Source organism: Musca domestica, unplaced genomic scaffold (genome assembly GCF_030504385.1).
Source record: "Musca domestica strain aabys unplaced genomic scaffold, Musca_domestica.polishedcontigs.V.1.1 6, whole genome shotgun sequence".
NCBI classification, from domain to species: domain Eukaryota; kingdom Metazoa; phylum Arthropoda; class Insecta; order Diptera; family Muscidae; genus Musca; species Musca domestica.
In genome coordinates, this window is record NW_026712363.1 from 14413134 (window position 1) to 14426174 (window position 13041).

Consider the following 13041-nt stretch of genomic DNA (forward strand, 5'->3'; position numbering starts at 1 on the left):
TTGGGCCTAGAGGTAATTTCAAGCGCAGTGGGGCAGTAAAAAGCTGTCTTTAATTTGCAATAATCTACCCAAAGTTGGGAAAGGCATTCTGCTCATATGGACCCTCAATTTCCCGATAAGAAAACTTCTTAAAATGCTGCGCGTAAAGATAGATTTTCTTACTGCTCGTCGAAATGCTTTTTTATGCCTCATCTTCTGGACGTTATCAATACTCCCCGAGGAGAAAGGGTCTTACAATGTCCTCTAGAATTTGTGCTAGTAGTAAATGCCTTGTAAATGACCTCATAACTCTTCATGTTAATTGATTCAGACCTACTCTTATAGGTGGACTGTAAAGCCTACTTCCCATAGAATTACTTGGCATTACTGAAATGATTTCTGAAATATCCTTAATAGAAGGCCTCAGAGGTCTTCCTATAAATGACCCAAAAAATCTTCTTATAGAATGTCTGAAATGGTCTTGTATGGTTTTTTAACAGTTTTTTAAGGTCTTTTTATTATACAATCCACCATAGTATGGAGGGTATATTAAATTTGTCATTCCGTATGTAACACCTCGAAACATAGATGTTAAATCCTAAAATCTTTAGATAATGGTCCTTTTAAAGGCCTTTATAGAAGACCTCAGAGGTCTTCCTATAAATGACCCAAAAAATCTTCATGTAGAAAGTCTGAAATAGTCTTGTATGTTTTTTAAACAGTTTTTAAGGTCTTTTTATTATACAATCCACCATAGTATGGAGGGTATATTAAATTTGTCATTCCGTATTTAACACCTCGAAACATAGATTTTAAATCCTACAAAGTATGTGTATTCTTGATCAGCATAATATTATATGTCGATTTAGCGATGTCCGTTCATCTGTCTGTCCGTAAGTGGAAATCACTCTATCTTTGGAAAGTAATGAAGTATATAGACAGAATTTTACTCAGATATGTGCAAGGTCTGCGAGACTTTTGGTATTGAAAATGGGTTATATAGGTCCACGTTTTGGTATAGGACTCATATAACTATACCGACAGATTTAAGGTTTTTTGGGTGTTTTAGTCACATTTTTAACCTGAATTTGCTGTAAATTGGTAGAATTTGTCCCCATTATGTGAGAAACAACCTTGCAAAGAACTGTCAATATAGGTCTATGATTTGGTATAGTGGTGTTAAAAATGCGTCCTATATTTTTGCAAAAAATACTATATGATACTACATTTGGTATTGAGGTAAATAATACTTAGTTTGGTATTGGGTAAAGGAATAAGGCTGAAATCCCAAAGTTGCTTATTTAGGTCTCTATTGGTGTCAGCGGTTGAGATATGAAGGTGGTTTTGGAAATGCGTCCTATATTTGTACAAAAAATACTGAATGATACTAAATTTGGTATTGGGTGAAGGAATAAGGCTGGAATCCCGAAATTTGTTATTTAGGTATCTGTTGGTGTCTGCGGTTGAGTTATGAAGTTGGTTCTGGAAATGCGTCCTATATTTGTATAAAAACTACGACATTATACTGACTTTTGTATTGGGTAAAGGCATAAGGCTGGAATCAGAATATTTATATATATATATATATTTTTTATAAAGTCTTTGTTGGTGTCTGCGGTTGAGATATGAAGGTGGTTTTGGAAATACATCGGCGACCTGACTTAACGCCCAACGGACATAAAGCCAAAAATTGATTTTGGGCGTCATGTCTGCCCAAACCCCGGACATAACCCCCAAAATCAAATTGGGCGTTGTGTCCCCCGATGCTGCGGACATAATGCCCAAAAATAATAGGACATAACGCCAAATTTTATGTCCGCATACGAAATGGACATAACGGCCAAAAAATATTTTGGGTTTTTTTTTTCAAAATTTAATGAATTAAATGTAATATTTTGGGAACTAGGTATGTTGTAATGCAGAACTGGTTTCAAAATAACGGTATATTAGCTATTAAGAATGAGTTGTAAAAGATCAGTTGTTGATGCGTAAAATAGCAATCATCATTCAGTTGTTTCCAAACTAATGATAAGAATGGGTGAAATTGTTGAATTTGAGTTTGTTGTAGGCGCTCGCCGCAATTGTGAGTTAGTGTATACGCCGACGAAAAAACAATTGTACAAATTTAAAACTCAATACACCAATAAAAAAGGAGATTGCATAAGGCTATACATTTGTTATCAAAATAATTGCAAAGCATTTCTTCAAGTTATTAACAGAGAAGTAGCAATTTCACCAAAAGAAAATAATGGACACTTTGACCATGGCGACCAGGAAAGCCTAATGAAACAATTTAAATTAAAAGCTGCAATAAAAGAAGGTGTTTCCAAACCGAGCTTGGTAGCAAACAAAGTTCGAGTTGTTTTTAACGCTGAATGCAGAAATGCTAAGGATAGTGCTGATCAAATTGTCTTTAACAAAATGCAGAGGCACTTGAGGCGGATAAAGAGCCAAGCTATGCCGAAATCTCCACAAACTCCTCAGGAATTTATAAACCTATTTGCAAACAGCGAACACATGAAGCAATACGGCATGTGTGAGAGCGCGCCGGACGAACCATTTTATCAAACAACTATCCTTGAAACAGACTTTAGCTACACCCTATTCTGCTCCTTACCAATGACGAAATTAATTTCTACAATGGATGATGACTCTCGTCACTATCTTGTCGATGCTACATTTGCAGTTGTGCCATCAAGCGGTTACAAACAATTACTTCTTATATACATCGGGTATGAGCGCCACGTAAGTTGTTGAGTTAGATGTTATTATGTGTATAAAATGTATTCCTTATTTTAAATTAGAAATTGAGTAATGAATCAAGCCGAAAGATGTTGAAAGCTATTGATCAATAGTCATAGACGGTGGATTTATATAAGAAAATCGCGCGATTTTCTTATATAAATCCACCGTCTATGACTATTGATCAATAGCTTTCAACATCTTTCGGCTTGATTTATTACTCAATTTCTAATTTAAAATAAGGCATACATTTTCCGTATGGGTACATTCAGAACCGAGTTTTGCAGGTATTCCCTTTTGCATATATACTTATGTCGAAGAAAACCCAGAAATCCTACGAACACGTTCTGCGGTTCATAGACGCAAATGTGTTTCGCCTTAAACCCGCCTCTTTTACCACAGACTTTGAGAAGGCCCTACGAAGTGGAATATTAAAGGTATATCCTGAGGTGCAACTAAAGGGATGCTGGTTCCATTACTGCCAAGCATTAAGAGGAAAATTAACCAACATCTCAGAATTGGCTAAATTTGTCAAAACCACTGATGCGGCAAGGCGAATTTTTAAAAAGATGCTTGTTTTACCACTGCTTCCTCCAGACGATATACCAACCGCATTCAATTTGTGCAAACAAGAAGCGTACGCATCCATGAACTGTTATTACAAATCAGAGAATGTATTTGAGAAATTCTTCGACTATTTTCAAAGACAATGGATAGATTTAGTGAGTACATACATATATATTCAGAAAATTTTAAATATGTATATATATTTCCATAGGAAAGTCCACTCAAATTTTCTGTCCATGGTGAATGCGTACGAACTACGAGCGCTGTGGAATCATATAACAGCTTTTTGTGTGCACAAATTCCAATGCATGGCTCATTCTGGGACTTTTTACAAATAATTAGACAGCAAGAGTTTCAGAAATATGTTGATCTGAAACAGATTTTAGATGGCGTTTCGGAAATTTCACAACCACCAAAAAAAACGAAATAGAGACCGCAATGAGTAAGTGAAAATTCTCACAGAGCAACTGGCAAATAAACAGATTACTCCCAAAATGTTCCTCCAGATGATGACCAATAAAATAAATAATCTCGCCCCAGTAGTTTTGGACCGAACACCTATTGATGAAAGCGAAACTGAGGATGAAAGTCAACCTATCCTTCAGGATGGGTTGTTATGTGAAATATGTTTTAAAAACAAAAAATGTATGCTTCTGCTTCCATGTAGGCATGCAAAACTTTGTAAACCTTGTTTTGAAGGAATACAAGATAAACATAATAATCAAGGTACTTTAATATTATGTCCATTCTGTAGACAAATTGTGGGTCAAACACAAGAAATTTATATTTGATTTGAATAAACTTCTAATTTCTACAATTGAACTGCAAAAATGTTACTTTAAATAAAAACGGACATAATGCCCAGTGGGCATTATGTCCGCAGCATTGGGGGACATAATGCCCAATTTCATTTTGGGGTTTATGTCCGGGATTTGGGCGGACATAACGCCCAAAATCAATTTTTGGCTTTATGTCCGTTGGGCGTTAAGTCAGGTCGCCAAATACATCTTATATTTGTACAAATATACTAAATGATACAAAATTTAGTATTCTGTAAAGATATGGCAAACATTTGTTATTTAGGTCTCTGCTGGTGGCTGCGGGTGAGATATGAAGATGATTTTGGAAATGCGTCCAATATTTGAACAAGAAATACTAAATGACACTAAATTTGGCATTGGGTGAAGGAATGAGGCTGGAATCCCTCTTATAACTGTACCTCCAGATATTCGGTATTTTGATGATCCGTGTCTCCCTATTACCGGATATATTGCAAATTTGGAATTTGCAGTTCCTAGTGGTTCCTAAGGCAGAATTGTTTCAAATTTCGTATTTGAATTGCGTGATATCCTATAACAAAAATTAGATATACAGGTTCGTATGTAACGATAAATCCCCATATTCGGTATTTACATGATTTTGGTAGTACTTTTCAATGGATTGTTTTTAATTTGCAAATTCATTGCAAATGGTAGAGGGTATTCAAACGTCTGATAGAGGGATATTCAGTCCAATATGGACTACTTATATGTGAAGGTCTGAAAAGTTTTCATACAGAAAGAGTTACAATGTGTAAAAAGGGGCTAAGTTAAAACACAGAATATACGTTGGCACATATTGTCTGCCGGAAGAGGCAGAGCCTATATGTGACATAGAATATCATAAGAACTGATATATGTGCACCTGTATAGACAATAATAAGTGTGCGGAACCTATAGCTAACTCTACATAGGAATTTAATCTCTTAAAACATGTGAAGCAAGGTAACTTGGACCAATATTGACAATTGTTTCTAAGGATGTTTTCTACCTAATGGGAAAACAAACTGCCCAAATCCAATTCGAAACCATGACTAAAGCACCGAAAACTCCTTAAATCTAGAGTTACTGTTATATAGGGTTTATATATGACTCAGTTCAATATCCGAAATTCATCTGAGTAAAATGTTATCAACGTAGTTAATTTCGTTTGGAAGATAGAGTGATTTCCACACAGGGAAAGACAGACAGACAGACAGACAGGGAGATAGACGTGTGGACATTGATAAGTGGACATAGAATTTAATAATAAAAATATCAACAATATATATACTTTTTTGTTCTTAAATGTTCATTTCAAGGTTGTAACTCCTTGAAAAAGTTATAGTAGAAAGGGTGAATGAGACAAATGTAAGTATACATATGTAAGACCCATAATTTCTTTCTTTTTCTTAAAGGTTTCTCACTGTTTTTATAAGGCATCATAGGTTTTCGTCGAAAGAACTTATAGGCCTTCTAGTAGAAAATCTCAATGGCTTTCTGCGAGAGTTTCTGAAAGTTCATTTTGTAAAAAAATGTCTTCGATATATTCTTTGACAGTTTTACTTAAAGTTTTTCTTACAGATGAACTGGAAATCATTTGACCAGAAAAGTGTAATTTAAAGCCGTTGAAGGTGATTCTTTGGAAGGCCCGAAAGTCTTCTTAAAGAATTATACAAATGGAGGAAGGCCTTTATTTTATAGAGATTTTTCTGGTAAAATTAAATTAAATTAATTGTTTTAAATTTTCATTTCGAGGTGTTCCCAGTTATAGTAGAAAGACTAAAATGTCTCATAAATTTTCTTTTTCTTTTAGTTTTGAAACTATGTAGATAACTAAGGTACTGAACCATTTTTATAAGGCCTCAATAGTCTTCTTCGAGAGACCTTGAAGATCTTCTTGTAGAAAATTTCTAAATGTTTTGCAGAAACCTCAAAAAACTTCTTCGAAATTTTCTCCGATAGCTGTTCCTGCAGATTTTTTTACAGATGAACTGAAAGGTATTTGAGCAGGAGTTCTTCTTACACAATATAAGCCATCCTTACAGAAGGCCTATAAGGTCTTATTTTAATGCCATTGAAGGAGTTTTTAGAAGGATCGAAGACTTCTTGTAAGTTATTTTTTTTTTAAAAGAAATAAAATATCTCTTATACCAGACCATCAAAATTTACTTATGGCCAATTTGCTCTTTTTGTACTTATACCATTTGCCTTTCTAGCACCAAGCGGTATTCCCACTACACCTTTACATGTAAAATTACTTTGCAAGAATTTGTAACATCCGCACATCGAATCTTTGAACAAAACCCCATTGAAACATTTCCCCAAACTCGCACACTCACACAAAACGGATAAAACACAACATATGCATTTGGTTTTCCAAGAGAATCTCCCACCATTTTTGTGCACGGCCAATGTGGTCAATGTGTGTAACAAGTTCGTAAGGATTTCGTTTCAGAGCTACAAACAAACGGAAACTTCCCACATAGATCCAGAATTCTATCACCTGAACGTCCACCATCACGGCCACCATACCTTGATAAATTCCAAAAAATCATTTCACTTGCAATGTAGTTTTGGAGACAAAACAAAACTACAGTCTCTATAAAATCAAGTTTGGTTTTGAGATGAACGTGATGTCATTATCAAAGAAAAATGAGCATCACAAACGAAGTTGTTTGAAGGCGATGTTCGCAATGAAATGGGTTTTAAATTGTTTTGAATTTTTTAACTGTTAAATTCAATCTTTTTCAAAAACGTGTCCAAACAGCCTGATGAAATATAGAGATTTAGAATTCATGTTGCAAAATAAGCGTGGGATTTGAATAGCAGATTCATCACTACAAGGAATGGAAAACTGTATACAGGGTGAGATAAAAGGTGCAACAAGTCAAATGCCATAATTTTTACATTTTTTTTATACCCTACAACAGTATGTGTTGGGGGTATTATAAGTTTGATTGGGCCAGAATTTATGTAACACCTCGAAATATTGGTTTCCCATATAGGAAAGTATATATGGATCTTCCTAGCTCGCCGAGCTGAGTCGATCTAGCTATGTATGTCCGTCCGTCCGTCTGTCCGTCTGTCCATGTTAATTTGTAATCACTCTACAGGTCGCAATTATGGCCCGATCTTCACGAAATTTAGAATGGAGGTGGGGTTAAGGTCAGAATAGAACCCTATTTCTTTTGAAGATGATCGCATAATATTTAGGGGTTGAAATGGACCAAATACTGAAAAAATGTCGGATTTTGCAGTAGCTATACAGGTCGCAATTATAGATCAATCGACGCGGAATTTCGCATGTAGCTAGAGTTTAGGGCGGGGAAGAAGCCTACCAATTTGGGTTGTCATCGGATAATATCTAGCGGGTAAAATAGACCATATCTTTTGTGTTGAAAAAATTCAAAAAAATTTTCATTAAAAAGGCCGATAAACAACCATTTCTCAAGATAATTAAACCGCGAATATTTTTAATCCCGGCGAAGTCACAAAGCCATGACAAGGTTACTTCTGATCTTTACATTGATGTTAAGATCCAACAAATCGAATATATAGGAAAATATGTGCGATATATATGGCTATCAAAGAAAATATGCTTGAAAAATCTCTTATATGTCGAAAACGGCTGAACTGATTTCGACAGTTCTCATTAATTCTGAATGGCCTCTTGGCAGAAAAGAAAAAACGTCTAAAAATCGCATAAAAATATCTCTCTATAGATGAAAATATTGATTTTGTAAAATTTTCTCATATTTTTTTCGATTTTGTCATATTTTTGACATATTTTCATTTTGAATTAAACATTTGGTAATATTTCTACAGCTAACAAAACTAAGTAGTTAGGATATCAGGATATCATATACAGATCGCATTTATGGTCCGATCCTAACGAAATTTTGCATGGGGATAAGATGAGGGTCAGAATAGAAGCCTACTCTTTTTGGAGATGATCGCCATATATTTATGGGTTGAAATGGACCAAAAAACTGCAAAATTGTCAGCAGGTCGTAATTATCGCCCGGTCCTCACGCACATTTGAATGGGGGTTACCGTACATTGCAAAAGCCAAGCAGTTTTGAATGGCCATCCAAATATATTCAATGTGTGAAGGAGTTTGCCAACTTTTGTAGACAAAATACGAAAATGTCCATTCCAGTGACTTTTTGGAGAATTCACAGGAAAGATGCACTTCTGACTATTTCATTAACGCTGATTTCGTTGAAGAATATAGTCAAATGTCTGTATCTCATATAGATGCGTTTCAGTCAAAAACCAATAATAAATGTTAATTTTTTCCCACTTCTGAGAGATTATAGGTCTTTGGGAAATATTGGTTCCAGATCTAGGAAGACCATTTAAGTGCAACATCTACCAATAAATTGGAAATGAGCAAATTAGTTTAAGTTGCTATTTTTCGAAAATTATTTTTTCTTTTATTATTTGTCACAATATCTTGTGGAATTCTTTCGAGTATCTCGCCTATATAAAATGTATCATTTATTATAGTGTTGTAGGGTATTCAACGGTCGGCCCCGCTCGACTGTAGCCTTTGCTTACTTGTTTTTTTTTTTAAATTTTATTGAATGAAAGCATAAAACGTCGGAAATAGCATCAAATTTTAGAATAAGTTTGGATTTGCTCGAATTGGTCAACTTTGGCACGAATTATGGCACTCAAACGGCCAGTGAATCCGTCACAAGCTGCCCAAATGTTGTTCTGCGGTATTTTGCCCCATTCCCAGCGAAGCGCTTGCTTGAGGTGATCGACCCTTTGTTGTTTTTTAGTGCACCTGCTTTCCAAAATACTCCAGACACAATAGTGCAACGGATTGGTATCCAAAGATTTTGGTGGCCATTGTATCACGGAAACGAGCGATGTTACGAGACACAAACGATAGCCACTTGTGGTTATCCAGCCAAATATAAAGAAATCGGACTATCACGCTTGAATCACGAATAACTTTTTTTCTGAAAAATTCTCACCAAAATGCTTTTGTACGCTCGTAAACAATATAATGAGCTGTCACTGGAATAATTTTAACAGCTGTCGGAGGAGTAGCTGTTTTTTCATCTGACCCTGTATCTTTTATGCTTTTATTAAAATCTCATATAGGGGTATTGTACGATTTTAATGATATTGGTTGAAAGAAAAAAATAAATGGAATGGATCTTGTCCGACAACAAAACCCGTTTTTTCGCACTGTTCCGAAATTTGTTAAATAATAATAATTTTTAATGTAATTTTATAAATAACAGTTAAAATGTTAAAGTCACCCAAATTATTTACTAATAGCTAAAAAAGTCTAGTCATCATTCCTGACATCCTCTCTAAATCAATTTATGTCGAATAAAAACTTTACTAGAATTTTAATGTTTTATCAAAAATTGTTAGTGTCAATATTTACAAAAAGACATTTTAATTTTATTTAGATAACCATTAGGCGCATAATTTATTTTTAATAAACCACTTGGATTATAGACAAATTAACAGTGCAGACCCGCCGTAGCCTTCACAAAGTGTTTTGGGTAAAAGCATTTTAAAATGCTCTTTGTGAGCGCGCCAAACAACATTTTGCAGAAAAGTAAATGGTCATATTGGCTGGCCCATTGGCAATTGATGGCCATAGCACTCTGTTGGAATAGCCATGAATAAGGTAATGGAAATGACAAAAACAGCAACTGTTTAAAATCTCAGTGGCCTTTCAACGATGTTCAAAATAAGGATACCTATCGTACAACCAACACACCCTCGTCACCCATCCACACATTTAGCGCTGAAGCAAACTCAAAAGCATTTAAAATTAATCTAGTTAAATAACATTTAGGTGGAAGCAAGGCCCGGCATGGAAGTGGAAAGTAAATAGACATAAACACATGTGGAAACACTTTGGGAATTTACCAATTCGTTGGTCAAAATAGAACTCAAACAGACATCCTTTCAAATACACCTGATAGGAATGGTGATCTGGGTGATAAAACATGGTTGAGAGGAAGTTAGTTGCACATAGACACATGAAGCCATAGTAATGCTAGAGAAACGAAATTATTGTACACTTACCAAAGTAAGTACAGCGTGTTTGCGTGTTTTGATTTTTCCGGAAATTGTGTATGTGTTGGGGGTATTATAAGTTTGATTGGGACAAAAATTATGTAACACCTCGAAATATTGGTTTCCCACATAGGAAAGTATATATGGATCTTCCTAGCTCGCCAAGCTGAGACGATCTAGCTATGTATGTCCGTCCGTCCGTCTGTCCGTCTGTCCATGTTAATTTGTAATCACTCTACAGGTCGCAATTATGGTCCGATCTTCACGAAATTTTGAATGGAGGTGGGGTTGAGGTCAGAATAGAACCCTATTTCTTTTTAGGGGTTGAAATGGACCAAATACTGAAAAAATGTCGGATTTTGCAGTAGCTATACAGGTCGCAATTATAGACCAATCGACGCGGAATTCATCGCATGTAGCTAGAGTTTAGGGTGGGGAAGAAGCCTACCAATTTGGGTGGTCATCGGATAATATTTAGCGGGTAAAATAGACCATATCTTTGGTGTTGAAAAAATTCAAAATTTTTCATTAAACCGCGAATATTTTATATCCCGACGAAATCACAAAGCCATGACAAGGTTACTTCTGATCTTTACATTGATGTTAACATCCAACAAATCGGATATATAGCAAAATATGTGCGATATATATGTCTATCAAAGAGGATATGCTTGAAAAATCTCTTATATGTCGAGAACGGCTGAACTGATTTCGACAGTTTTCATTAATTCAGAATGGCCTCTTGGCAGGAAAGAAAAAGCGTCTAAAAAAATCGCATAAAAATATCTCTCTATAGATGAAAATGTTGATTTTGTAACATTTTCTCATATTTTTTCAATTTTATCATATTTTTGGCATATTTTCATTTTGAATTAAACATTTGGTAATATTTCTACAGCTAACAAAACTAAGTAGTTAGGATATCAGGATATCATATACAGATCGCATTTATGGGCCGATCCTTACGAAATTTTGCATGGGGATAAGATGAGGGTCAGAATAGAAGCCTACTCTTTTTGGAGATGATCGCCATATATTTAGGGGTTGAAATGGACCAAAAAACTGCAAAATTTGTCAACAGGTCGTAATTATTGCCCGATCCTCACGTACATTTGGATGGGGGTTACCGGACATTTCAAAAGCCAAGCAGTTTTGGATGGCCATCCCAAAAATATTCAATGTGTGAAATAGTTTGCCAACTTTTGTAGACAAAATACGAAAATGTCCATTCCGGTGACTTTTTGGAGAATTCACAAATACAGGAAAGACGCACTTCTGACTATTTCGTTAACGGTGATTTCGTTGCGTTTCAGTCAAAAACCAATAATAAATGTTAATCTTTTGCCACGTCTGAGGGATTATAGGTCTTTGGGAAATATTGGTTCCAGATCTAGGAAGACCATTTACGTGCAACATCTACCAATAAATTGGAAATGAGCAAATTAGTTTAAGTTGCTATTATTCGAAAATTAGAGAACGAAACCTGATGGTTTTCTTTTATTATTTGTCACAATATCTTGTGGAATTCTTTCGAGTATCTCGCCTATATAAACTGTATCGTTTATTATAGTGTTGTAGGGTATTCAACGGTCGGCCCCGCTCGACTGTAGCCTTTGCTTACTTGTTTTAGAATGTATTTCTATTCGAGAGACTTGTTAAACGACAAATGACGCTGTGTAATATTCTGGTTTATGATCTGTTCCAGACCTACAAGACTGTTAAAATTTCTACTGCGATCGCTTTTTCTTTTAAGGTATCGAAGAAAAGTGCCAAACTAAGATCTTAAACAGAGCGTTAATATAAGGATCTTAAAAGCGGAGGTCCGGTCGATTGCAGAGTGTCTGAACTGGCTTAATGTCATCTAAAACTGTTTGAAATGTATAAATTCAATCAACAACTACTCTCAACATGGTGTAGTACGCATTATATGGGTACCAGGTCATACGGGAGTTAGGGGTAACGACATAGCAAACTCTCAGAAAATGGTTAACATCGGGCCACTTTTTTGAATAGCCTCTAATGTTGTTATTGCAAGGATCTTGACCATGTTTTCCAATCGATTTTACTTTAACTTGGTTTCTTTGGCCGTATAACAATTTTCGCAATAAATAGCAATGTACAGTGCAAAAAAACTGCATCCAAATTCAGAGTGCTGTCATTTCTAAGCCACACGTACAACAGCTGTTAAAATTATTCCAGTGACAGCTCATTATATTGTTTACAAGCGTACAAAAGCATTTTGCTGAGAATTTTCCAGAAAAAAGTACTTAGTGATGATTTATATTTGGTTGGAAAACCACAAGTGGCTATCGGTAGAGCACTCCAGCATTTAAATATGAATAAATCATTTGTGTCTTGAACCATCGCTCCTTACTGTGATACTGGTAGCGTAGCCCGACGTGAAAAAAGTGGACGGAAGAAAACAGCAACATCAGCAGAAATGGTTCGAAAAGTAAAGAAGGGACTTGATCGAAACCCGCGTCGCAGTGGCCGAAAATGTCTCGTGAGCTGAACATATCGCAATATTCCATTCGGCAAATATTGAAAAATGGGCTCGGGGTAAAGCCATTGAAATTCCAAAAAGTACAAGAACTTACACCGCAACTGAGAGAAAATTGGCCAAAAGTTGCGAACTGCCCAAAATTGGTTTTTACCGATGAGAAAAAATTCGTTGTCCAGCAGTTTGTAAACAAATGTCCTGAAAATGTCCTCCAGAACTCAAGCGCCGGCCACGGTGATGGTATGAGCCGCCATAACAGCCGATATTCGCTCTCCGATCGTATTAATTGACCGTGGCATCAGAATAAGTGCCGAATATTATCGCGAAAATGTTCTGGAGGGTGTGTTAAAGCCTTGGGCACTCAAACATTTTGGCCGCAGACCTTGGACATTCCAACAGGAC

The 13041-nt window shown here is 35.7% G+C and overlaps 1 protein-coding gene across 1 annotated transcript; it reads left to right on the forward strand.

Annotated features, from left to right (window-relative positions):
* Nucleotides 1-1908: 1908 nt before the first annotated feature.
* Nucleotides 1909-4038, forward strand: LOC109612979 (uncharacterized). Its single transcript, XM_059129262.1, has 3 exons — nucleotides 1909-2724; nucleotides 3009-3443; nucleotides 3500-4038. Exons 1-3 carry the CDS (start codon nucleotides 2005-2007, stop codon nucleotides 3716-3718), a joined length of 1374 nt encoding a protein of 457 aa, XP_058985245.1. The 5' UTR covers nucleotides 1909-2004; the 3' UTR covers nucleotides 3719-4038.
* Nucleotides 4039-13041: the final 9003 nt, after the last annotated feature.

Bases quoted from the DNA above. Each gene is read 5' to 3' on its own strand.
- LOC109612979 (XM_059129262.1), top strand. From the start codon at position 2,005: ATGATAAGAATGGGTGAAATTGTTGAATTTGAGTTTGTTGTAGGCGCT. The intron at 2,725-3,008 runs GTAAGTTGTTGA...CGAGTTTTGCAG, and splicing joins ACATCGGGTATGAGCGCCAC to GTATTCCCTTTTGCATATAT. The intron at 3,444-3,499 runs GTGAGTACATAC...ATATTTCCATAG, and splicing joins AAAGACAATGGATAGATTTA to GAAAGTCCACTCAAATTTTC.